The following is a 24960-nucleotide window of genomic DNA, read 5'->3' on the forward strand; positions in this document are numbered from 1 at the left end:
CATTCTCCCTCAGTTACTCAGCTGCCAAAGGCTGGTCCTGGAATGACGCTGCCTTTCCACAGAACTATTAAATGTTCTGGGTCAGGGACTGATAAGGCCGGTTTATTTGCCTTTGACAAAGATCACACCTGGGGAAGTATGGCACTTGCCCATGTGCTCAGGGATTTCAGTGTCTACTCAGAGACAGACAGTTGCCCCGAACCCAGAGAGGCAGGAAGGGAGAAAAGCTGACCCTCCCGCTGGCACCCTGAGCCCCCCACTGACTGGGGCAGGAGCCTGACCTGGGGGTGAGAGAGGCAGCAGTGACCCAACCCAAACTCCAGCTACCAAGCCTCACCCGCTGCCTGCTCACTGGGCACCGACTGGCTGATGGAGTGTCGACCAGAGAGGGCAATATAAACAGAGTCCCAGAACCTTCTACGCTCACGAAGTTTCGACCAGTGAGGGCAATATGAACAGGGCCCCAGAACCTTCTATGCTCACGAAGTGTCGGCCAGAGAGGGCAATATGATCAGGGCCCCAGAACCTTCTACGCTCACGAAGTGTCGACCAGAGAGGGCAATATGAACAGTGCCCCAGAATCTTCTACGCTCACAAAGTTTCAACCAGAGAGGGCAATATGAACAGGGCCCCAGAACCTTCTACACTCACAAAGTATCGACCATAGAGGGCAATATGAACAGGGCCCCAGAATCTTCTACGCTCACGAAGTTTCAACCAGAGAGGGCAATATGAACAGGGCCCCAGAACCTTCTACGCTCACGAAGTGTCGACCAGAGAGGGCAATATGATTAGGGCCCCAGAACCTTCTACGCTCACGAAGTGTCGACCAGAGAGGGCAATATAAACAGGGCCCCAGAACCTTTTACACTAGCACGGCACAGTGATGGAGATGAGAGGACAAATGGGCAACTTTAGTTAAAGGGAAGGGCTCTGAAAACTGTGCCTCATAAAGTTAAATTCCCATTCAACCCAGCAATTCCACTCCTAGGTAGACATCCCCAAAGACTGAACATAGGTGTTCAGGCAAAAACTTGGCACACACACAGACTCATAGTCTATTTGCATTGGCTCAAAGGTGGAGACAACTGTCAGGGCTGCCAACAGGTGGAAGAATGAATGCACCAAAGGTGGTCCAGCCACACAGTGGGGTATAACTCAGCCGTGAAAAGGAACGAAGCCTGACACATGCCACAGGATGGATGTGGATGCACCGCCAAAACGTGATTCTCAGTTGAAAGGCCTCCCTGGTGGTCCAGATGGTAAAGAATCCGACTGTATCGTGGGAGACCCGGGTTTGCTCCCTGGGTTGGGAAGATCCCCTAGAGTAAGAGCATGGCAACCCACTCCACTATTCTTGCCTGGAGAATCCCATGGACAGAGGAGCCTGGTGGGCTACAGTCCATGGGGTCACAAAGAGTCAGACACGACAGAAGCAACTGAGCACACACGCATGCAGAGGGGTTGGCAGCCCAAAATGTGAAGGTACTAATGCTGCTGAATGGTGTTCTTCCAAATAGTTGGTTTTATGCTGAATGAATTCCACAATTGAATAAATAAAACCCAGCTGCTATATGGGGTGGGACTGGGGCAGTGGGTGTTGGGGCCCCTGGGGAGGCCTCCGAGGAGAAATGCGAGCAGGACCCTGAACGCTGAGAAGACACCAGGCTCGCAGAGGGTCCCTGGTTCTAGCCAGAGGGCAGTGTGAGCACAGTGGTCCTTAAGGGGTCACGCCTGGTGCTCAGGAGGTGCAGACGGAAAGCCAGTGCGGCTGAGATGCTGGGCTGCATTATCTGCCAAGAGAGCCCAGGACAGAGAAGAGAGAGGAGCCGATTGTGGAAAGGGGGCAGGGGCCAGACAGCGCAGGACTATCCTAAACAAGGTGGAGGGTAGTGAAAGAGGCAGACAGACCCTCCCCTGGAGCTAAATGACTGGTCTGGGGAAGTTGATGGTCCTCAGCTGGGGAAGGGTCACTGTTGTTAAAACATGTCATTGAGCCCCGGTCATTGAGCGCCAGTGGATGTCAACGTGCCTGGGTGTGTCCCACTGCAATTCCCCAATAAGTTGGGCTCTAGAGACCTTCTGTTTGGGTAAAAATTAGGCAGGGCCTGGGTAGGACCTGACTAAGAGTGACTGTGGGGGTCTGTCACCAGCTTTCCCATCCCCACCCCCAGGTGAACGCCTGTAAGCAGCCCCTGGGCCAGAAGGAGCCCAGGACAGGGTGTCTGGTTGGCTTGTGGAGGCCAGAGCCCTGGCCCTCAGATTGGAGGCCACTGCCCTCTGATGCCCGGGGTCACTTCCAGAAACAGCCTCTGCTCTGGGGTCTGCTGGCCCATGGGTGTCCCTGGAAAGACTGCCCTGTGGGCTAGTTTTGGACACCCCGCCCCCTCTAGGCAGGTTCTGGCAATCGGCTGTCACCATGGGTCAGTGGAATGGGTCTTGGAAGGCACCAGCCATGGAGCACTGATCCCAGAGATGGACTCTAGACCCGGCTGCGGCCCACCCGACACACCGGCCACTGCTGATCCTCCCTCCCTGGCCAGGTCACACACCAGCCTCTGCCCTCCTGGAGCTGAACACTCTGGGGATGAGAGCCATAAACATAAAACTGGCCAATAAATAGAATTTGTGATTTCTTTCAAAGCCAAATGGGAGAAGAAAAATACACCGAAGTGGCCAGTTGCCTATTAGCCCTGATTTATATTCTACTTTAATATCTCGTGCAAGGAAATGAAAGGAATGCGTTCATCAAATATAATCATGTAGAGCTTTGAAAGGGGAAGAGGAACAGCTCTGTGACAACGCCCCGGGCCTGCAGAGAACATCAGGAGACGTGTCATGATTGAGCCAGCTCCCCCAGCAGCCACCCCGGGGCAGGTGGCCAGCAGTGGTTTTCCCTTGTCAATCACTCTCCAGGCGGAAGGTACGCTGCAACAGTGCGGTCCATGCAAGGGACGGACACAGAGCAACACCCGGATGGCAGGTACGGATGCCACGGCATCGCAGGCCAACCTGGGCCGGGCTTGCGAGGACCCCTCTGGCAAACTCTTTGAGGAAGGTGAGCGCGGTGACTCTGATGAGCAACCGACGGGACTCGCATCTCACTCGCTTTGGTGACAGCACTGAAGCTGAGGCAGGGGGCTGCCGCTGAAGACCTGGGGGAGGGTCTCAGTTCCTCGGTGTCCTCCTGCCGAAGTGCCGCAGCTAAACCACCCAGTGTCTGGGGCCCCTGTGGGAACTCCTCGTCTCCCTGGCATTCTCACAGGGAGAAAGGCATCAGGTGGGCGCTGCCCTGAGGCTGTGCGGAGAGTGAGGACGGAGGCTCAATCCTCCCTCGGGGAGGGCTAAATGAAGGCACCGTGTGAAGGGGACACTCCAGGTCCCGGCGGGAGTGACACTCTTCCTGGGGGGAGGAAGGTACCCAAATATGTTGGCCGGGTACAGAGCCGCCGGGCCACGGAGGCTAATGTGACGGGGCTGAGGGGGGCAGCGGGGATCAGCAGATCTAGGGAGGAGCATGCAGGGCCAAGGCCCTGGGGCAGGAGAGAGGACAGTGAGCTCGGGCTGTGGTTCTCACAGCGTGGGCTGGGGAACCCTGGGGGTGCCTCCCAGGGTCAGAACTCTTGTAAAGATGATGATGGCATTTTCCTTTTATACTCATTCTCCCAGGAGGACGGAGACGAGCTTTCCAGAGTCCATGCCAGCACAACAGATTAAAAGCAGAAGCAGCTATGAGAAAACCCAGCTGTTTTCTATTAAGCCAGATATTAAGGAGACTTGCAAAAATATAATATTAACTTTTTTTTGTTTTGTTTTGCAAAACAGACGTATTGTTCATAAAGAACTATGTTATTTATTGCCTTACATAGGATGGGTTATTATTATTTTTTAAATAAATACATTTTAAAAGTATTTCTCAGTTTCAATTTCCAATAGCTGAAATATGGATAGGTATGATCCATACAAACTAAAGATCTTTGGGTTCCTTAATACTTTTCAAAGAGTATGAAGTGGCGCTGGGACTTCCCTCGCGATCTAGTGGCTAGGACTCCACGCTTCCACTGCATGGAGCCCGGGCTTGATCCTCTGTCGGGGAACTAAGATCCCACATGCCACACAGTCAAAAAAAAAAAAAAGAAGGGATCCTGAGGCCCAAACCTGGAGACACGCTGACTTGGAGGAGCAGCAAGGGTGGGGGCGCTGGGGCAGGGGACGGGGTGAAGGCTTCAGGAGAGCTGCGTCTGAGAGGCTGGTCGGGGTTCATCATACAAGGAGCACGCGAGGCTGGAACAACAGACCTGGATTTCGTTCTAAGTGCAACGAGGAAGCTACAGGAGGGCGGCAGGCGGAGGCATGTGATGTGATTTAGGTTCTAGAAAGATCCCTCTGGCTGCGTGGAAGGGAGGGGACAAGCCTGGAAGCTGGTGAGCATGTGGGTGCCGCTGCCCTGAGGGAGGGAGATACGCTGGGGGCCGAGAGACCCGGTGTGCTCTGCAGGCAGAGCAGACGTGGGTGTGGGAGAGAGAAGAGAAAAGATGAGGGATGATTCCAAGATGCTGGGCGGCTGCGGGGCCAAATTCTGAGGCAGCAGGTGGTGAGGAGCCGGGGGTGGGGGCGGGGCGGAGGGCGGGGTCCCCTCTCTGAGGGAACGCTGACTCTCTCTGAGTCATGCGAAGGCTCAGCATTTTCCATTGGCTCTTTAGGTCACATCTCTGGCCCAGAGGAGGACAGGAGAGCAGCCAGGCCTCTCTACCCAAGGCCCTGGAGCAGCCATCCTGCGGCCGCATCTCTGAGAATGTTCCCCACCACCCGCCTTGCCAGGAGCTGTAGGGGGGAGACGCTGCTGAGGGGTGGGTGGTCGCTTTCAGGAGCTTCCTGTGACCTGCCACAGTCCCACTTGGTACCCTGACCCTGGGACCAGCAAGAGGACGCCCGGCATCTCAGCTGTGCCAAGCCCTCTGCAAGGCAGGCCCAGGCCAGCATGGGCAGGGTGATATCCCCGGCACTGGACAACTTGACCCCTCTCTGGAGGCCAGGTGGGATGGGAGAAGTGATCGCACAGCCATCTGCAAACAGGGGGCAGATCAAGTGGATGCCCAAGAACTTGACATTTGGCTCTGTTGATTACTTTACGCTCACCTTGTTCCAAAGACGAGGGAGTAGAAATGAGAATCAAGCTTTCCTCCTTAACCCATTATTTCCTGAGCTCAAAGAAGCCCTGATGACCCTAAAGAAATAATTTCTTAAATCACAGAATCTTGTACGTCAATTACATTTCAATTTCAAAAAAAAAAAAAATTACAAAGAGGTGCTTATCGACATGTTACAATAAAATTACAACTATGTGTGGGATTTCCCTGGCAGTCCAGTAGTTAAGACTCTGCCCCTCACGTGCAAGGGGTGTAGGTTTGATCCCTGGTCGGGGAACTAAGATCCCACATCCTTTTTGTGCAGCCAAAAAACAAAAAAAAGAATTATAACTGTGTGGGGAAAAAAAAAAGGAAAAGAAGAAAGAAATGATTTCTTACCAGGCCAGTCTGTATTTAGTTAACCTAGACTATGATCATTATTTATGTCTACTTAGCAACCATCTCTACAGAGCATGAAGCAATCTGGAGAATTTTTTTTTTTTAACGTTTATTTATTTGGTTGCAGCACGCGGGATTTTCACTGCATTATGCAGGATCTTTCTCTGATGCGGCTCATGGACTCTCTAGCTGTGGTGCATAGGCTCAGTAGTTACGGCTCACAGGCTTAGCTGCTCTGTAGCATGTGGGATCCTAGTTCCCCTACCAGGGATCGAATCCGAGTCCCCTGCATTGGAAGGCAGACTCTCAACCAATGGACTACCAGGGAAGTCCCACTCTGGAGAATTTTTAACAAAGAACCCTCCACACCCCTGAGCAGGCAGAATCATTTCACGGCTGAAAACAGAGGCAGGACTACAGTCAGTTTTGAAACCTAAGACCGGACTGAAGAATGGAAGCAATCACAGGCTGTGGGTGGCAGTGTGATCTGGCACACTTTTTCTGGGACTACATATATTAAGATGAAAAACCTCCCCTTTGACTTGGCAGATCTACCATTGGGTATTTATCCCACCGATACATGACATTTGCACACTTTCAACAAGGATACCCCAAGGAGATCCACTGTGACGATGGACAGGCAAGACACTGGAAATGACCAGCATCCCTGTCCAGTGTCAGTGACCACTGTCCAATGCCCATCAGTATGAAACGTTACAGAAGATTCTTTTGGTCCATTCATATGAAAAAATACTATACCACAGTGAATGAGCATGAAGTCGGTTTACACATGCTTCCATGTAATGCTGACTTGTCAATAATCAAACACAGCGAGACACATAATCACATATACGGTATAACCCCGGGGTGTAAAAACAGACAAGCAAAACATGTCTGGAAGGACATGCAAGAAACTGTTAACCATGGTCACTTCTGGGGCCAAACAGTCTTATTTTTCATTTTAACGTGTCCTGTTTGGGTTTTAAGAAGTCATATGCTTATAGCATATACTATATGAATCCCATGGACAGAGGAGCCTGGCAGGCCACAGTGCATAGGGTCGCAGAGTTGGACACAACTGAAACGACTTAGCACGTATAGCATATACTATATTTCTAAAATGAATGAATCAAATCGAAGAACGAAATGTAAAGTGGAAGGGAAACAGGGACCCTGGTTTGGGTCACATTCCATAGACCGCATTTGATTCTTAACTGGGTAACTGCTTTTGCAACATTTGCAGTTGAGGTTTGAAGCCCTAAGCATGGAGGGGTGAAGTTGCAGGGAACAGCTTGGCCAGTTTTCTGAAGTTCTGTAAACAAGGGCAAGGTTCTTTTGCGAGAGGTTAGGGTGCAAATGTATCAGAACAGGAAGGGGGAGCCCACTGGCCCTTGTGGAGAAGCAGTACTTTCAGCTCCACCGGGAGACTGTGAATTTCTATTCATGCTTCTCTTTTGGATAGGTGGGGAGGAAAGTTAGAGCTGTACTTCGGTGAAAGTGGGAAGAGAAGCTCCCAGAAAAAAGACAGTGGCAGCCACCCCGTGGGCAGTGGGACCTTCTTCTGAATTCTCACTTCTTTAGGGGCTTAAACAGGAACCACACACATCAACTCTTTCTAGTCATCCTACATGGAAAAGGAAATGACTCTTCCACAACCTCGTTACTAATACTCTAAGTATTTCCAAGAAACTTCCAAGAAAGTTTTAGTCTTAATTCTGAGAACCTCTTCTACATACTCAAACATCCTCAAACAAACTTCTGGAAAACCAAACCCTGGTGGTGGGACATCAAAGGGAAAGCCAAGATTTCTTTCTGGGGCTTGTGTTTGATCTTGCGCTGGACTTTGATAAGTTCTAAGAAGCTGGGTTTCTGAGAGGGGAAGGGATGCTTACAAATGCTCAAGATACAGAAGGTCCTGGAGTCAAGCCTCTCCCACTCCCTGGAGGGGACAGGAGGTGGCACGGGGTGGCTGGCTTACCTGGTACCCTGTCCACAGAGGCGAACACAGAGCGCTGCACCGTGGGGTCGCTGCTGCCCCGGCGGCACTGGTCGTAGAAGCGGAAGGGCAGGTGCTGGGCAGAAGATGAGCCGAGTCCAAACCCCAAGACCTCAGTCGTCGGCTGGATCGGAAGGTCTAGGAGGGCTATGTTCAAACAAACCCGTGGTTCACGCTCAGCACATACAATGGGGGTGTGGGTGATAAGACTTTGGGTGGCTGTAGTTGGTGTGGCTGTGCCCCAGCCAGGCACATCCCTTGGGTGATTCTAGGCAGGCAGCCAGTAACCTCGAGCTGGGGAGACCAGCGTGACACTGAGAGTCTTGGCTGAGGCTCAAAAGGCGCGCCTTGCACAGGGTTCAGAGAGGAAGGCCAGGCCCATCTTCACCTCAGATTCTCGGTTTCCATACACAAAAAACCGTACCAAGGCTTAGCGTTGTGTACGGTTTTAGATCCCGAACCAAATGGGGCCAGTTCTGCCATGAAATTCACAAATCTATGCGTGCAGGGAAGAGTGTGCGAGAGAGAACACACATGCACCTCTGCTTGTGTATTTATGAGTGTGTGTGTATCTGTCACTGTCTTCCCTTCCACACACAAATCTCATGATACAGCAAAATTTGGAGGGGCCTTTTGGAATTTATTTAAGAAATACCCAATGCGTGGGACTTCCCAGGCGGTACAGTGATTAAGACTCCACACTTCCAATGCAGGGGACCACAGGATCGATCCCTGATCGGGGAACTAAGATCCCAGATGCTGCACAGCACGGCCAAAAAAAAAGAAGGCGTTAGTTCTAACAGCCACTTCACAGCATAATTCTCCATTTTCAAATGAAATATTTAGCCTTCATGCCAACTGTGAGAGATTGCTTTACATTAAAAAAAAAATGCTCTGGAAATAAATCTTTAGAGAAAGGACTGAATGATTTAAGTCACTTTGCACATCACAAAATGCTTCTGTAATGATTTTGGAGGCCAAGTTTCAGCTAAGTGAGAAATAAGATGCAGACTATGTGTGATGCAGGCCTGCGCTGATCAACGGGACATGTGCAGGAAACAACTGAATCCACCATGCCCAGAAACCCCGCCCTCTAAGTGTTTATTTTCAGGAGACCTCTCAAGAACACTCCCCTTCTCCCCCAGTGGACTGCTTGGTGCTTGAGCTGAAAGGCCCTGGTTTCTTGAGAAAGGCTGGTGGTGATTTCAGGAGTTGATAGAATGCCTTTTCCCCAAGGAGGATGCTGTGCCTTCTGCCCTGATGAAGGGAAGGCTCTCACATCGGCACCTTCACTTCTAAGAAAGCGGGGGCCTTCCTGACACTGGACAGTGCAGGGCCTCCTCACTGGTTCACCACATCCCTGCGCCATGTGAAACGATGCTTGCGAATACAGTGCTGGGTCCCGGCCCCCTCATCAGGCAGGGCTGCCTCTCATGAGAGCTGGGAACAGAGAGGAGGAAGGGACAGGCTTTAGCGCAGGAAGTCCTGCCTTTGGGTTCTACCAACCAGCTGCCTGTGTGGCTTTGGGCAAGTCACCAAGCCTCAGTTTACTCATCTATAAAATGGGTGAACAGGCCCTACTCATCTCCAGAGTGGTCTAAAGGGTCAGAGGTGGTAGACGAGAATCAAGGCACTTTGCAAACATAAGCTAGAGGATGCCACGTGCTGGAGGGGAGCACCACTGTCCACATGGATGGCTGGGCCTCTTCGAGCAACCCCAGACGTTCTAGAAACCAAATGCTTAGGATCCTCCATCCTCTCACCAAATCACAACTGATTCCTGAACCGTGGGTGTCCTCTCCTAGAGGAGTCATGAGGGTGCTCGAGGTCAACGTGAGACCCGCGCTGACGTCTCAGAGGATGCCCAGCGGGGGGCGCCGCACTCACCCGCTATCCTCTGCATCTTCATGCGTCTCGCCTGGATGCGGCCCTTGGCCAGGCGCTGCTTGGCGATGATGCAGCGGATGTGGTCCGAGAAGATGAAGGTGGCTTGTAGGATGGGGAAGGGCTTGGAGTGGGGGCTGGACGCAGGCTTGTGGATGGTGATATTCAGGGCGCGGCTGTCGTCCTCTACGCCGGTCACCTGCATGTCCTGTGGCGGGGAGGGGGCCAAAGAAAGGATGTCCGTTAGGTTCAGTTAGCAAGGTCGTTCCGTTAGGAAGGTCACTGCTTGGAGGCGGTGGACCCATGTCTCCTCTAGAACAAGAGCCCTCAGACTGAACTTTGCTTTTGCTCTGAAGGAGACCATCAGTTCCCCAAGTGCAAGAGTGTTGAGGATGGGCACAAACCAGACCAGGCCTGGCAGGAAACAACAGGGTGGGAAGCACAGACAGTTCAAGTGGTTGATGCTGGCTGTGGTGGCTGGTCTTGTCCCCAGAAAGACTGGAGTCAGCTGGTGAACACACAGGACACCAGTGGCCTGTGGGATCATAGTGCTTGACTAGGGATTAAACCCGCACTCTCTTGCATTGGAAGGCAGATTCTTAACCACTAGAACACCCAGGAAGTCCCAAAGCCTAACAATTCTTGCTTATGAGAAACCAGAGATAACAAACCCAAGGTCCTAGTTCTTTCTGGCATGATTTCACCTACTATCAATTCCTTTCCTACTTCTCTTAAGAAAGTGAAAGTCGCTCAGTTGTGTCCAACTCTTTGGGACCCCACGGATTATACAGTCCATGGAATTCTCCAGGCCAGAATACTGGAGTGGGTAGCCTTTCCCTTCTCCAGGGGATCTTCCCAACCCAGGGATCAAACTCAGGTCTCCCGCATTGCAGGTGGATTCTTTACCATATGAGCCACAAGTGAAGTCCAAGAATACCCGAATGGGTAGTCTATCACTTCCCCAGAAGGTCTTCTCGACCAGGAATTGAACCGGGGTCTCCTGCATTGCAGGCAGATCCTTTACAAACTGAGCTACCAGGGAGGCCCTCTCTCTTAAGAAAAAGGCATCATTAGCTCCTATTTGTATGTCTCTGACGAATTCCTGGTCCCTAAAGGAAAAAGCTAACTCTGAGAAAGAGACATTTAAAGAAAGTTGCCCTTGAAAGGTAGAGAAGGACTCACGTAGACCAAGTATTAGGACAAATGCGATCCAAAGCCTCAGAATGGATTCTGTGCAAAGAATTTGCTTCCCACTGAGGTTGGAGATAAAAAGCAGAGGATAGGAGACAGGCATGAAAGTCAAAGGCTAGAGGAGGGGGCAGAAATGTTGAAAAGGCTCATGAAACAAGACAGAGACTGTTCACAGGCATTCCATCTGGCACGGAATGTTGCAGTGGGGATTAGATGAGATATCACGCTTTTAAAATGGAGAGAGAGGCTGGCATGTGGTAACAGCCTGACAAATAGATGCTCCTGGAAGACGACCAAAAGAAACGGTTTATGTGGCTTTCATTGTCTGATGGACGACACGTATTAATCCTTTGAGGGAGAAAAACACTTTCCTGACACTAAATTCTAAAGGAAATTGATTATAAGCCTAGATAAATAAGAAGAAGCACTAAGTTACTTAATGGACAGTCTCTGACGTGGAAGTCTTTTTTTAAATGCGAGCTTCTTCAGATAGTTGCTGTGAACATCAACCTTCTGTAAAAGACATTTTTTAAATGGAAAGATCTTGAAAAAGAGGAGGCTGGGAAATGGTTGCAACAGCATCTTCAAACCCATGGGTGGTCCTCTCGGGGAGGAGGGGTCACACTGGAGATGGATGTGGGTTGGCCCTGGCAAGGCCTTGCCAGCAACCAGGACTGCCCAACAAGGAAATAGGCCCGGTGCAGGGCAAGTAAGGCCCAAGGGGTCTGGTGGGGGCGTGGGGTTGGAAGGCTGTTTTCAACTCGCCTGGCTCTATGCTTCATTCAATCAACCAGCCGGCATTAGTCACCCATCATCAGACAAACACTAAGAAAACCCAAGCACCAGCTTGGCGTTTGGCAATTTAAGAGCCCAGGCTTGATGGAGAGGCAGAGGACACAGGAACTTCCATAAATCACCAGTGGCAACAATCATTCTAGAGAGGAAATGGGCCCAGCCCAACTTCTTGGTATCTGCCCTAGGGAAACCCTGGCCCAAGTGTACAAGGAAGTCGGGACAATTTTGTTCACAGCAGCACCGTATGTAAAGGTAGAAAGCTGGGAACAACCACAGGGCACTGACTACCTCCGCCTTGGGATGTGGGAAGGCAGCAGTTACAAGAATACCAGAAAGTCTCCATAGACCGACACAGTCAGGTCTCCAAAACATTCACTGAATGAAAAAAAGCAAAGTTTAGAATACATGCAACGTGAGAGAATAAAACATATACACAGACACACCCTCTTTCGAGTATCTGTGTACAATTTTTAAAAACAGTACATGCATGCTAAATTGCGTCAGTCATATCCGACTCTCTTGTGACCCTATGGACAGTAGCCCACCAGGCTCCTCTGTCTATGGGATTCTCCAGGCAGGAATACTGGAGTGGGTTGCCGTTTCCTACTCCAGGGGATCTTCCTGACCTGTGTCTCCTGTGTTGGCAGGCGGGTTCTTTACCACTGGGCCACCTGGGAAGGCCATTCATACATGCAGTTGGCAAAGCACCATATCTGATAACAGAGGAGGGGCGTCAGAATGGGTTTTGGTTAAAGAGAACTTGGCCCTTATCTGTGAGGTGTTCTAACTGCTGTCAGGGGTGATCTGTTCACGAAACCCTTATGTCATTAGCACTTGACTGTAAACATGACACTTTGGTGGGTGTTTGTACAGCCAGTGGAGAAGAGCTTTCGGGCTTCTCAGCTATCATACCTGCAGAAGGCCTGCGAACTTGACCACTCCCCAGCCCAGCCTGGACACGTCGGGCTCCACCAAACTCATCTGGTAAATATCGACAGCCAGGAACCGCTGGAGCATGCCGCCATCCTTGGTGACCACTGTGCACGCGATCAGGTCGCTGTTGTCTGGGAGGAGGGGGACAGAGAGCGGGGTGAGGCGCAGTCCGCCGCCAGTCTGAGCGACACATTTGGGCTGGTGTGTGTTCTGCCGGGCAGTGTAGCTCGGCGCCTGAGCCCAGCCTGGCAGTCACACACACTGGGCTCTGAGTCCTTCCTCTGAGTCATGCTGGGCAAACTTCTATACCTCTCTGGGCTTCAGATTCCTCATCCGAAAAATGGGGATCATGCCCAACCCACTCAAAGCACTGTTTGTGAGGACCAGCTTGTATAAAATACATAAAGCACCAGTGCAGTCACAACGAATGAGTTCTGTTTTGAGAGCACGTTCATAAGTCCAATTTGTTTGTAAGTCCTACAAAGTTAGCCTAGGTACCCGACTAACATGGTTGGCTACATAGTATTGTACCCTACTAGGTTTATAATACTTTTCACACAAATAATACACAAAAAACAAACACCAAAGATTAAGAAGACATTTTTAATCTTACAGTACAGCACTTTAAAAATTAATCATATCAAATACATCCCCGCTGCCTTTACACTGGCTTCTGAACATGCTGGGCTCAACATAAAGACACTCTACTACTGCACTCTATACAGTCCTGTACACTAAAGCACACCAAAGCGCAGCCATGTGTGGAGGATGCACTCGACTGTCAGTGTACGCCAGAGACGCAAACTAACTTACGCGATGGGACATATGAACGCACGTTTGCATCTCTCAAAGTTGGCAACTTGAAGGTTCATGTGTAGGAGACGTACTATACAATACTGGCTGTGAATTAGGCACTGCAACTGCAGCTAAAAAAACACCCAACAAACCCAGAATCCCAGTAACATTTCAGTGCTTCCCTGCAAGTGTCGGCGGTTTACCCCTGTGACTGTGTTTACCCAGATTAAGTAAAGACAGGAAAGGAACAGCCCCCCGCTTGGTTATAGAATCACCAAGACTTCAGCTGGGTGTCTGACAACTTAGAGCCTAGCTCTACAGGAGACGGTGTGTGATTTGGGGCAAGGAACTTGGCCCCTCTAAAGCATGGTTTCCCATCTGTAAAATGGGAATAATGTCCCTGATCTGGAGATGTTGATTCCTTAAAATGAGAACAGGTAGGGAAAGCATTTAGCAGGGTTTCCTCAGCTCATGCTTGGTCCCTTTTCTTAGCTGGAAGTTATTCCCACATTTGATGTCTAATTTCGTGCCTGTCCTTCATGGCTTTGAACTCACCAGAGCAACATAGGGCCATTAAATCTATGGCCTACTCTGAGTTCCCTCCAGTGAAATCCTCTGTAATATGTTTTAAAAGAAATAGCTGAACCAGGAAACAACCTAAATACCCTCAAAGCGGGGAACCACGTGAGTATGATTTTTTTCCCATCATATGGAAAATTACATACTCATTTAAAAGTTATGTTTAACCAAAGTGTGAACTGTGGTTACTTAGGAGGAGGGAAGTGAGAATTGGGGGTGGGTGGGACTGTGTGTTTGTGTGTGTGTGTGTGTGTGTGTGTGTGTTATCAACAGGAGAACTTTAATTTTTGCCCTCTGTATCACTGATTTGCTTGAAATTATTTTAAAGTGAGAAGGTATTCAACACACACTTTTGAAATACACATTAAAGGCCCAAGTAAAAAATCCTATTTACCAATAATTGCAACGGCACCGGAAAGTCATTACATGTTTAAATGAAGGGAAGGGAAGGGAAGGGAAGTCGCTCAGTCGTGTCCGACTCTTTGCGACCCCGTGGACCGTAGCCTACCAGGCTCCTCCATCCATGGGATTCTCCAGGCAAGAATACTGGAGTGGTTTGCCATTTCCTTCTCCAGAGGATCTTCCCGACCCAGGGATCGAACCCAGGTCTCCCGCATTGGAGGCAGACGCTTTAACCTCTGAGCCACCAGAGAAGTCCTTGTTTAAATGAACAAGATGATAAAAACTTTGTAATTTTGGTATGTTAAAAGATAGTATTCCTACAAAGAAACGCAAGCTTGGAGAAATATACTAAAACATTAAAAGACATCTCTGATTAGAAGAATGGTGGGTGAATTTTTTTCTTTTCCCTTAAACAGCTTTATGGAGGGATAATTTATATACCATAAAACTCACCCGTGTTAAGTGTACAGTTCGAGTTTTGGTAAATTTAGAGCTGCGCCCTGTGACACTCCAGTGGTAGAACACTGTCGCACCCCACTACGTTCTATAACCTAATATTTGGCTTCACTTTATTGGTAGTGGGCAGTGGGGGAAAAGTAACACAGATAGTAACAATCCTGGCCCCAAACACAGGAATTTGCCAAGGTTTTGCCTCCCTCATTTTTGCTCTTCATTTAGACCTAAGGAATGACAGGCACATTTCTCCTCTGCCCTCTTTGCTTCCCCTCGCTCCTCCGCCTCCCTGCCCTCACCTCCCACACTACCTCTGCTTAACGCTCTGAGCACACAGTCTGAGATCCTGGCTTCCTGGGATGTCTTCCGGTCCAGCAGCCGTGACAGGCCTTGTGATTCTGTCTTTTCTCCCCAGCATGTGACCACCTGGCATGGCCAGAAACCCCATGGCCAACACTAGCACCAGACAGGCTCAACTCTCTGGATTGCATATTCTCATTCTCGAGGGCAAGGCGCTTCCTCCCTTTCCCAGGAGTCTAGCCAAGTATTTAACAAGAGTTCTAAAAATGACTTTATGCAGAATTTCTAGTTCCATGCAGAAGACATCTAGTCTTCTGTATCCTCAGAAATGGAAGTCCTCTCACTCTTTCTCGCAAACATTTTCTATGCAGTGCATGGAGTTTGGCTTCCCAGGTGGTACAGTGGTAAAGAACCCGCCTGCCAATGCAGGAGGCACAAGAGACCCAGGTTCGATTCCTGGGTCAGGAAGATCCCTTGGAGGAGGAAATGTCAACCCACTTCGGCACTCTTGCCTGAAAAAAAATCCACGGACAGAGGAGCCCCGACGGCTACAGCTGGCAAAGAACTAGACACGACTGAGCATGCGCGCGCGCACACACACACACACACACGCACACACACACACACACACACACACACACACACACACACACACACACACACACACACACACACACACACACACACACACACACACACACACACACACACACACACACGTCGAGTTTACTTTCTTAACTCAATACTTACATCACGTTCCCCAGTTAGCATCTTTTACTTTTTAGAAAGAAAAACTAAGCTCATAAAGGGTGCTTTCTCCTTTCTCTTTTCCTTTCTCTTTCTTTCCTTTCCCCTTCCCCCTAAACAGGACAACCGGCTCTTCTTCCCCTATGTTCACAAAAGAGGTTCATCTGCGGGTGAGCCCGGAAAGCAGGCACAGGCAACATCTTGGTGTCAGCGGGGTTTGTCGGCAGGCAACCCCCTCATAAAGCCCAGGGGCCTTTAGGGGCTTCAGGGGGGAAGGAAAGACCTACCACCTCTGCCACAAAGAACTGAAAAGGAAGGACAAAACCCCAAAGCGGAACAACTTTCAGAAATGCAGTTGAGACATCAAAGCCCCGTGAGAGATTTCGTAAGAAAATTAAAGGCAACTGTCACCAGCGAGACGGCTCTGAGAGGGAGGGAGCCCCTGGCTTTTCAGAAGCTGTGGGGGCAGTTAAAGAGAAATTAAGCGGCTTCTGCGGACTGAACAGGAGGCACCAGGGCATCCTTTGGGGGAGATCAAGAGAGTCTGGTCAGGGTGACCTTTGTGGGCCTCCGGGGTGGTGTCTCAGGAGATGCTTGGAGCACCTTGCCTCTCCCCTGGGCTGCTTCACACGCTGTGGGCATTCCCGTCAGAGAAGGACTCTGAAGAGGGCTGCGGGAGGGAGCTCCACCCTACCCTCGCTCTAGGTCCTTCGCCTGCTGCCTGCAGGCGGGCCCCTGCAGATTTCACTCTGAGCCGGGGGGAGCGGTGCCAGGTACCGAGGTGCCGGGAGAGAGGGGCGTGGGCTCCTGGGGAGGACCCCAGCAGCAGGCAGCTCTGTCGGGGGGGGCGTGGTGGCCTTCCGAACCTCCCTGCCTGCCTCTCAGGGCTGGCTTGCCGTCAGGCGACGCCAGTGCAGGTGACAGGCCGTCCCTACGTTGTGTGCGGGCACGTGTGCTCAGTCGTGTCCGACTCTTCTGCGACCCCGTGGACTGTAGCCCGCCAGGCTCCTCTGTCCATGGGATTTCCCAGGCATGAATACTGGAGTGGGGTGCCATTTCCTTCTCCAGGGGATCTTCCCAACCCAGGGATTGAACCTGTGTCTTTTGCATTGGCAGGCAGGTTCTTTACATCTCTCAGCCCAGCTGGTCTCCAGCACCCTCCCACCAATTTCATTCCAAAGGGGTAGTGCCAAGGAATCTATTTCTTTAGATCTACAGACATTTATCAGAAAACACAGACTATCCATGTGATCTTTGGAGCAGGAAAGGATTTCTCTAAACATGAAGAATCAATACATACAAATAAATAAGATTAAGACTGATAAACTGACTACCTCAGAATTAAAATTTAGCTCATGGCTAATGAACAACTTTATAACCAGACTGGGGAAACATTTTCAACATATCTCTTTAAGAGGCAAAAGATGAATAAAACCAAAAATATGAAGAACTCCACAGGCCATTCATGGACAAGAGAATGAATACACACACACACACACACACACACACACACACACACACACAAATGCTAGCCTTCCTGCTAAACCAGGAAACAAATGAAAACAGGATCCCACCTACTGGCAAAAATAAAAGTGTTAAGATAACATCAGGTATTGGTGAGGCTGTAGAAAAACTGATATTCTCAAACACTGCTGGTAGAATAAATTAACATAGTCATTTGGAAGGGCAAACCAGCATTATTTATTAAAACTGAAAGTTTTAAACTGTATGACCCTGCAATGGGTACGTTCCCAGGAAAACACCCACATGGGCTGAGAGACAGGAATAAGGATGTTGATGGTGAGATTTGGGTCTATAATGACCGAGATATCCAGTGAGAAAGGAGAGTTAAAAAAAAATATATATATATATGGCAAGGACAAGGAATGAATGAGATCTCTGGATGTTTCAACAAGGTTCAGTCTCAAAAACTAAGTGGAAAAAGTTGCAGCATGACACAGGCTGTGTGACACAATTTGTGTAAAGTCAAACCACACAAGACGATCCTGTGTATTTTCTACAAACTCAAGCAGGTGTATGTAAAAGAAAAACTTAAGAAAATGCCTGGCAGGGTGCGGAGTGATTACCTCTTTGGAAGAGAGGTGGTGGGACTGAGGGTAACAGTCAAGGCTGTCTTAGTTCATACGGAGTGTTCTGAGTTTTTCAAAGAGGTAAGTTGTTTGTGTGGGCTTCCCTGGTGGTTCAGTGGTTAAAAAAAAAAAAAAAATCTGCCTGCCAAGGCAGAAGACATGGGTTCAATCCCTGGGTCGGGAAGATTCCCTGGCGAAGGAAATAGCAACCCACTCAGTATTTCTGCCTGGGAAATCCCACGGACAGAGGAGCCTGGAGGGCTGCAGTCCATGGGGTCACAAAAGAGTCAGACACAACTTAGCGTGACTAAATAACAACATCATATTGTTTGTGTGCTTAAGTGAGAGGAAAAGTGACTCTCTTTCCACACTGCTACACAGAGGGCCTCAGGTCCTCCTGGGGCCCAGCAGGGTTGGGAAGCAGCCCCAGGCCCAGATGTTGGCCGGCGGCACACTGCCTCCCTGCCACCCCCTCACACCCTCTGATCCCAAAGTGTGGTGACGGTCACTGAGCTCTGGGGGATGGCAAGAGACCACCAGTGCCTCTTGGTGCACAGGCGTGCACGTTTCCAAACTGGCCAGACGTGTGAGCCGAAGAAGCTCTGGTGTCCAGTTCAACAAACATGTGGGTGTTAGATCCTGCATTAGGGAACCAGACCGTGAAGAATGAGGCTTGGCGCTGCCTCAAGGGCTTGGGGGACTGACAGGGAGGCTAGGGCTCTTGACCACAAACCATCATGCAGACCAAGTCTCCATCTGGGGAGGGACAGAGCCCTGAGGGCAGAGCGGGTGGAATGACGGTTGTCTCCATCGCACCCCAGGACCAAGAAGGAACCTCCCTCCAGGGAGAAGTGACAAGTTCCTCCCACCCTTAGATCCTGTCTTTTGGTTCATTGATTTCTAATCAGGTGGGGAGGGGAAGATTTGCCATTTTATTTCAAAACATTAAGTGGGACTTCCCTGGGAGTCCTGTGGTAAAGACTCCATGCTCCCGCTGCAGGGGGCACAGATGTGATCCCTGGTTGGGGAACTAAGAGCTTGCGTGCCTCACAGTGTAGCCAAAATATAAAGAAAATAAAAATTTGAAAATAATAAAATAAACATATAAACTGCTACCGTTTAAAAAAATATTAACCTTATCAATCTCTTTGAAGAGATAACACATTCACATGTTCCCATTTTAAAAGGTATGGAATTTTTTTAGAGTCAATGGTAAATCTCCCCAGTCCTCTTCCCCAGAGACAACTACTTGATTTCTTATTACCCATCCACTATGAATTTCCAGGGCTTCCCTGGTAGCTTAGTTGGTAAAGAATCCACCTGCAATACAGGAGACCCAGGTTCAAGCCCTGGGCCAGGAAGATCCTCTGAAGAAGGAAATGGCAACCCACTCCAGTAGCTTTGCCTGGAGAATCTCATGGACAGAGGAGCCTGGCAGGCTACAGTGCATGGGATCACAAAGAGTTGGACACAAGCTATTGATTAAACTACCACCATGAATTTCCAAGAGCACACGCAGCTACAGCCCCTCCCTCGCTGCCTAGTCCTTAACATATGCTACACAACCCTTTGTGCTTCTTCCACTGAAGCCCGAATCTCGGTGATACGTCAGCACCCACCCAGGGGTGCTCCTCACTGTTTTATAGTTGCCTCCTCTCCCACTGCAGTGCATGCTCAGTCGTGTCTGACTCTTCGTGACCCCATGGACTGTAGCCCACCAGGCCCCTCTGTCCATGGGATTTCCCAGGCAAGAATATGGGAGTGGGTTGCCATTTCCTCCTCCAGGGGATTTTCCTGACCCAGGGATCAAACCCATGTCTCTTGCCTTGGCAAGCAGATTCCTTACCACGGAGTCACCAGGGAAGCCTCCTCTCACAGTAGATGTGACTCTAAATGATTTAACAGCTCCCAGCTGATGGCCATTCAGGTTGTTTATTAGTTTTTGCTACAACAGACAAAGAAACAACCTTACTCATGTACATATGTGAGAGTAAACCTACAGCAGCAAAGTAGAACTTGTGCTAAACTTTTCTCTCGAAAGCACTCATGCTTTACTAAAATAAACATATTTTAAAAGGAAACTTGTGTCATGACCATGAATGGAAAACCAAAATTACAACATATAAGGTGACTGTGAAAATAGATTTAAAAGAGCTTTCTTAATTAAACTATAGCCAAAAGCCTGCTCTTTTGATTAAAAGGGTTATTAGCAGTTAGAGAAGTTCTAAGGCAACCCAGTAGCAATCTCAGACCTTCACCTTGTTGTGACAGAAAGGACCTGAGGGGTACCGAAATGTATTTTCGTGTAGACTGCATTTTCCAGAGATGGCCACAGAAATACGTGCTTGAGGGACTTCCCTGGCAGTCCACTGCAGGAGACAAAGGTTCAATCCCTGGTCGGGGAACTGAGATCCCGTGTGCCATGGGGCAACTAAGCCCGTTCACCACAACTGGAGAAAACCTGCACACAATTGAAGACGAAAAAACAAAACAAAACAACCCTCCCCCCTCCCCACATGCTCTGCTTCCAGTGTGACCTTGACCCTCCTCCCATCAGGTGGTGGTGTCTATGTCCTTTCTCCTTGAACCTGGGCGGTGGGGGCCATCCTCTGTGATGATTTAGACCAACAGAGTACAGTGGAGGTGATCTCGTATGATTTCCGAGGCCAGGTCACAAAAACACTCTTGGAATGTGTCCACCACGCTGTGAGGAAGCCCAAGATGTCACAGAGACAAGACTGAGAAAAGCCAAGGCCCTGGGACCACAGCCCCCAGCTCACCCTCTAGTCTCCAGAGGGTGCCATGTGGAGCAGAGACGAGCTCTTCCCACTGAGCTCGGGGCAAATTATAGATCTGTGAGCGAAATGAATGACTTAAAAAAAAACAAAAAACATTTGTAGCTGTTTAAAAAGCCACTATATTTTAGGGTGGTTTGTTACTCAGCACTAGAGAATTGCAACTGTGATTTATTGTAATTTAGTGCTGTATCCCAGAGAAGGCAATGGCATCCCACTCCAGTACTCTTGCCTGGAAAATCCCATGGACGGAGGAGCCTGGTATGCTTTAGTCCATGGGCTCGCGAAGAGTCAGACACGACTGAGCGACTTCACTTTCACTTTTCACTTAAATGTATTGGAGAAGGAAATGGCAACCCACTCCAGTGTTCTTGCCTGGAGAATCCCAGGGACAGAGGAGCCCGGTAGGCCGCCATCTCTGGGGTCTCACAGAGTCGGACACGACTGAAGCGACTTAGCAGCAGCAGTGCTGTATCCAGTCACATTTAAAATTCTAACATTTTTTCAGCACCACCAAGGGGCTGCATACCACATCATGGAAGACCAGCCTGGAAAAACAGCCTGGGGCTGATGATCTGGGATGCACAGAAGGTCCTGCAGTGTTTAGCAGGATAGAGAGGAGAGGAATGCAGCCATTTTCCAACAGAATTTTAAGATGCTGAGAAAGAAGAAGAGGAGTGGACAAGTCATGAAAGAGCCACCTTGCCAGGGAGTGTAGAATGAGGGCAACTCATCTGGGTGAAAACAACTTGGGTTGTGGAGCCATAGCGAGCTGGTTTTAAATCCCAGCTCTACCACTAAAAGCTGTGTGATCCTGGACAAGCCACCTCCCTCTCTGCATCTCACATTACTTATAAGCCCGCAGGACCACCGGGGGATCTGAGAGAGGCCTGGGGCCATGCCCAGGCGGTCTCCGTCAGAGGTGGCTGTTGCCTGGAAGTGCCCTGACTTTTTGGAGCCCTGACTCACCAGTCAGAACCCTCTTGCCTGAAGTAGAGTGATGCTTGCTGGAGGCAGGCTCTAGACTAAGTAAGCCATGCTCTTCAGAGGGAGAAAATGAATCATGGATTTTGGTTGCTTCTCAGAACTCTTGTGGGGTGATGGGCCCACACATCCAGTCACTCTCTAGCACATCTACCCACCTTAGCCCACTGCTGCACCTCAAGGCCTGCCAGCCCCCAGGGGTCCTGAGGCCCGCTTCCTAGACTGGATGGAAGCCCCAAGAAGGCAGGGCCTGACCTGTCCCACTCCCTGCTGAAACCCCAGGAGAGGGGCTGGGCAGTGGCAGGCACTGAAGAAGTACTTGTCCCCTGGACAGAAGGATGCTAGCGTCTTCTGGTCCTCCCGTATTGAAGGCTCTCCTTTCAGCCTCTGGACTGAAGCCTTTCTCCAGGGCTCCCTCTGACAGGCTATAGCTCATTACTGAGCAATAAATGGGGCTGATTGACTCTTGCTGTATTTAAATGATCCCTTCATAAAAACATACGGATGCCAATGCTGTAATTTAATTCTTGGCTTGGTGGCTCCAAATACATTTAGAATCGAGGTCTTTATCCTTACGGCAGGATTTCCAGGCCAGCCTGAATTCCAGTGCTTTGAAATCCAACACCCTGGGCTTTAGGGCCAATTCTGGGAGCACCACCACAGCTGGAGTTGAGATTACCAACTCTGTAAACACTATCAAGTCTTCCAGGCACCTGCTGTTAGTCAGAGGTCAGGAAGGATTGAGGACAAGATACAGATTCCTTGAGGAAGGCAGCCTCACCCCAGGATTCCAAGATAACATGCCCACAGGGAAGCATTCGCGCTGATAGGAGACTAGGATTTCCTCTGTGAGCCAAAAACCGTCTGAGTCCTTTTGCAAGGAATGTCTGGTCCTGGCCTCTCAACAGATCCCAGAGCCCACTGGGTTTCTCTTCCAGACCTGAAGGCGTTCCAGGAATGAGTAAGGAAGAAGCTGCGGGGGCCCAAGGGCCCTTGCTGAGGGAGCTAAGACGATGGGATGGCTGGCTTCCTTGGGGGGTTGGTGGTGGCGTCGAGTGGGGACGTGCGGCCATCTGGGGCTGTGGTCCTCTAGAACCATGAGCTGAAAGACTGTCAGGGCCATGTCTTTGGACAGTGGCCCCCCCCTTCCCGGCTGCTGACCGGTGCTTCTCTGGGCCAGGCACTGAGCTCCCCACTTGACAAGTTCCTGGGATCCTACGGGGGAAGAGCGGTTCACTGATTCTCAAGGACACACAATTGCAGGGTGTCAAGTAACATCCTCGAAGACACATGACTGACTGATGAGCTATGAGGACAGAGTGAACGTGTGGCCTCCACAGCATCCTGAACAAGCTGACTGGGAGCTGGGGTTCTAGTCTTTAGGATGAGGCTGCAGAGAGGAGTGATCCTCGTTTCCTTCAGAAGAAGGGGCACCCCCGATCCGGGCTGGCTCTCAAGGATGGAAGATGCTGGCTAGGTCCTGCAGGGGGACAGTCAGAGGACCCGAGCTCTCAGTAGGCAGATCCCAGGGGTTTGATCCCATGGTCAAGTTGAAAAGCCTGCTGCGTGCTGCTGGGCAAGGTCCCCCTTCACTGGCACTTGGCGGCCCCTTCCAGCAGCGACCTGGGACCTCTTTCAGGCCCACTGGGTATCCGCCACCCCAGGGCTCCGGTCCGGTGCAGAGGGATACTGTAGGAGTGGGACGGGTTGAGCCCCTGCCCTCATGAAGCCTTCAGACAAGTGGGCAGATGGCAGCCTTGCGAGACCAAGAAGATACCCGGCGGCCCTGAAGACAGCTTTGACAGCGACCCCAGGGAAAACCAGTCTGGCGTGGCCCTCTGATGACAGGATGGAGCTGAGGGCAGAGGCCTTAACTGACCAGTAATGCAGGGCTGGGAAGCAAGTGATGAATCATCAGGCTCCAGTTGGCTCTCTGGGGGGTATTGTGGGGGGAGAGGCTGGCGCAGGCAGTACAAGGCCATCAATCAGAAGAAGCCCGTTGGGAAAGTGTGATCCATCTCCCAGATGTCACCACTCCATCAATGTCCACTACAAAACTGAAAATGATCGCCCATTCTGGGGCATCAGAGACACACATACGTTTCCGTGGGAGCTACTCTGAGTGCCAAGGAAAGGAAGTCCCGTGCTGATTAGAACGGAACCCAGCAGAGCTGGGGCCACAGGGACTGGTGACTCGACAGACCCATCAAAGGAGAACGGTCCTGTCCGGGTGACCCCTGCACCTTCTTGAGCCTGGTGAACACCGAGCGGAGACTCCACGCACCGCCCACGGCGTTCCAAAGTCAAAACGAGAAAGAGATGCGACAGTTGCCACTGAGGGTGTGGATCAGCACACTCAATTAGGTTGGCTGCTTCTCCTGACAGTCAAATCAATCCTTTGAAGAAAATTAAGTAACCATTCCTCCATCAACCCAGCAACAGCTTATGGGTTATTTGCTGCAAGTAGCAATCAATTACTTCATCGTCTTTGAAACTCCCTGAAGCCCTCCTTCCCAGCACGGCATGGGGCAGCTGTAAAGCGTGATATTTCCTGGATGGAGAGCATGACTTGGCAATTTCTACTCCCAGACATGCGACTCTGGTCCTTCCAAGAATGAAGGGGAAGGGATACTGGGATTCCTCGAATTTGCAAGGAATTAGGAATAATTTAGGCAAGTCGCTCAGTTGTGCCCGACTATTTGTGATGGCATGGACTGCAGCCCACCAGGCTCTTCTGTCCATGGAATTTTTCAGGCAAGAATACTGGAATGGGTTGCCATTTCCTCCTCCAGGGGATCTTCCCAACTGAAGCATCGAACCCAAGTCTCCCGCATTGAGGGCCGATTCTTTACTGTTTGAACCACAAGGGAAGTTTGAATTTGGAATGGGGCGTAGCAATTAGGCATGCAGGTCTTAGGACACATGCTTAGATCCAAACACCCAGGGAACCTGTGATCTAGTGCTTGGCTCCAACGTTTCATCCATGATCACCGGGGCTACCCCCAAACCCACACCGATGACCCGGCCTTCGGCTTCCTCCCCTAGAGTTCCAAGAGGCAGGTGTCTGCAACACTGTGGAGAAAACTCCCATGGCCCCCAGCTCTGCTCCCCACCCATAACCACAGCTCAAAAGGCAAGGGTGACTGCAGGGAACAGTCACCAGCCGGGCCATCTGGGGTTGAGACGTGGCCCCTCCACTTTCTGGCTGTGTTGGCTCTGCTGGTGACTTCGCTGTGGTCGCCTCATCTGTAGGCCAGGGTAATAAGAGAGCTGGATTGCTCTGCTTTTTTTTAGCCTTTTTATACAGTTCATGGGGGTTCTCATGGCAAGAATACTGGAGTGGTTTGCCAAGGAGAAGAGGGCGACAGAGGATGAGATGGTTGGATGGCATCACCAAGTCAATGGACATGAACTTGGGCAAACTCCAGGAGATGGTGAAAGACAAGAAAGCCTGGCGTGCTGCAGTCCATGGAGTCTCAAAGAGTCAG

General features: G+C 50.3%; 1 protein-coding gene across 23 annotated transcripts in view; it reads right to left on the bottom strand.

The window, feature by feature from the left end:
* The window catches only part of CLEC16A (C-type lectin domain containing 16A), a 234140-nt gene that overhangs the window by 51918 nt on the left and 157262 nt on the right, over positions 1-24960 (bottom strand). For all 23 annotated transcript variants that reach the window (XR_014073993.1, XR_014073992.1, XM_081560421.1 and 20 more), the window contains 3 exons: positions 12307-12458; positions 9412-9616; positions 7507-7671 (listed from right to left, as the gene is read on the bottom strand). Coding sequence is in view for 21 of the 23 variants with exons in the window: in XM_081560421.1 (XP_081416547.1) it covers positions 7507-7671; positions 9412-9616; positions 12307-12458 (522 nt within the window). In the remaining 2 variants the exon portion in view is untranslated. The remainder of the gene's footprint in view (positions 1-7506; positions 7672-9411; positions 9617-12306; positions 12459-24960) is intronic.

This window comes from Giraffa tippelskirchi, chromosome 13 (genome assembly GCF_054371585.1).
Source record: "Giraffa tippelskirchi isolate mGirTip1 chromosome 13, T2T-mGirTip1v1.2.pri, whole genome shotgun sequence".
Lineage (NCBI taxonomy): Eukaryota > Metazoa > Chordata > Mammalia > Artiodactyla > Giraffidae > Giraffa > Giraffa tippelskirchi.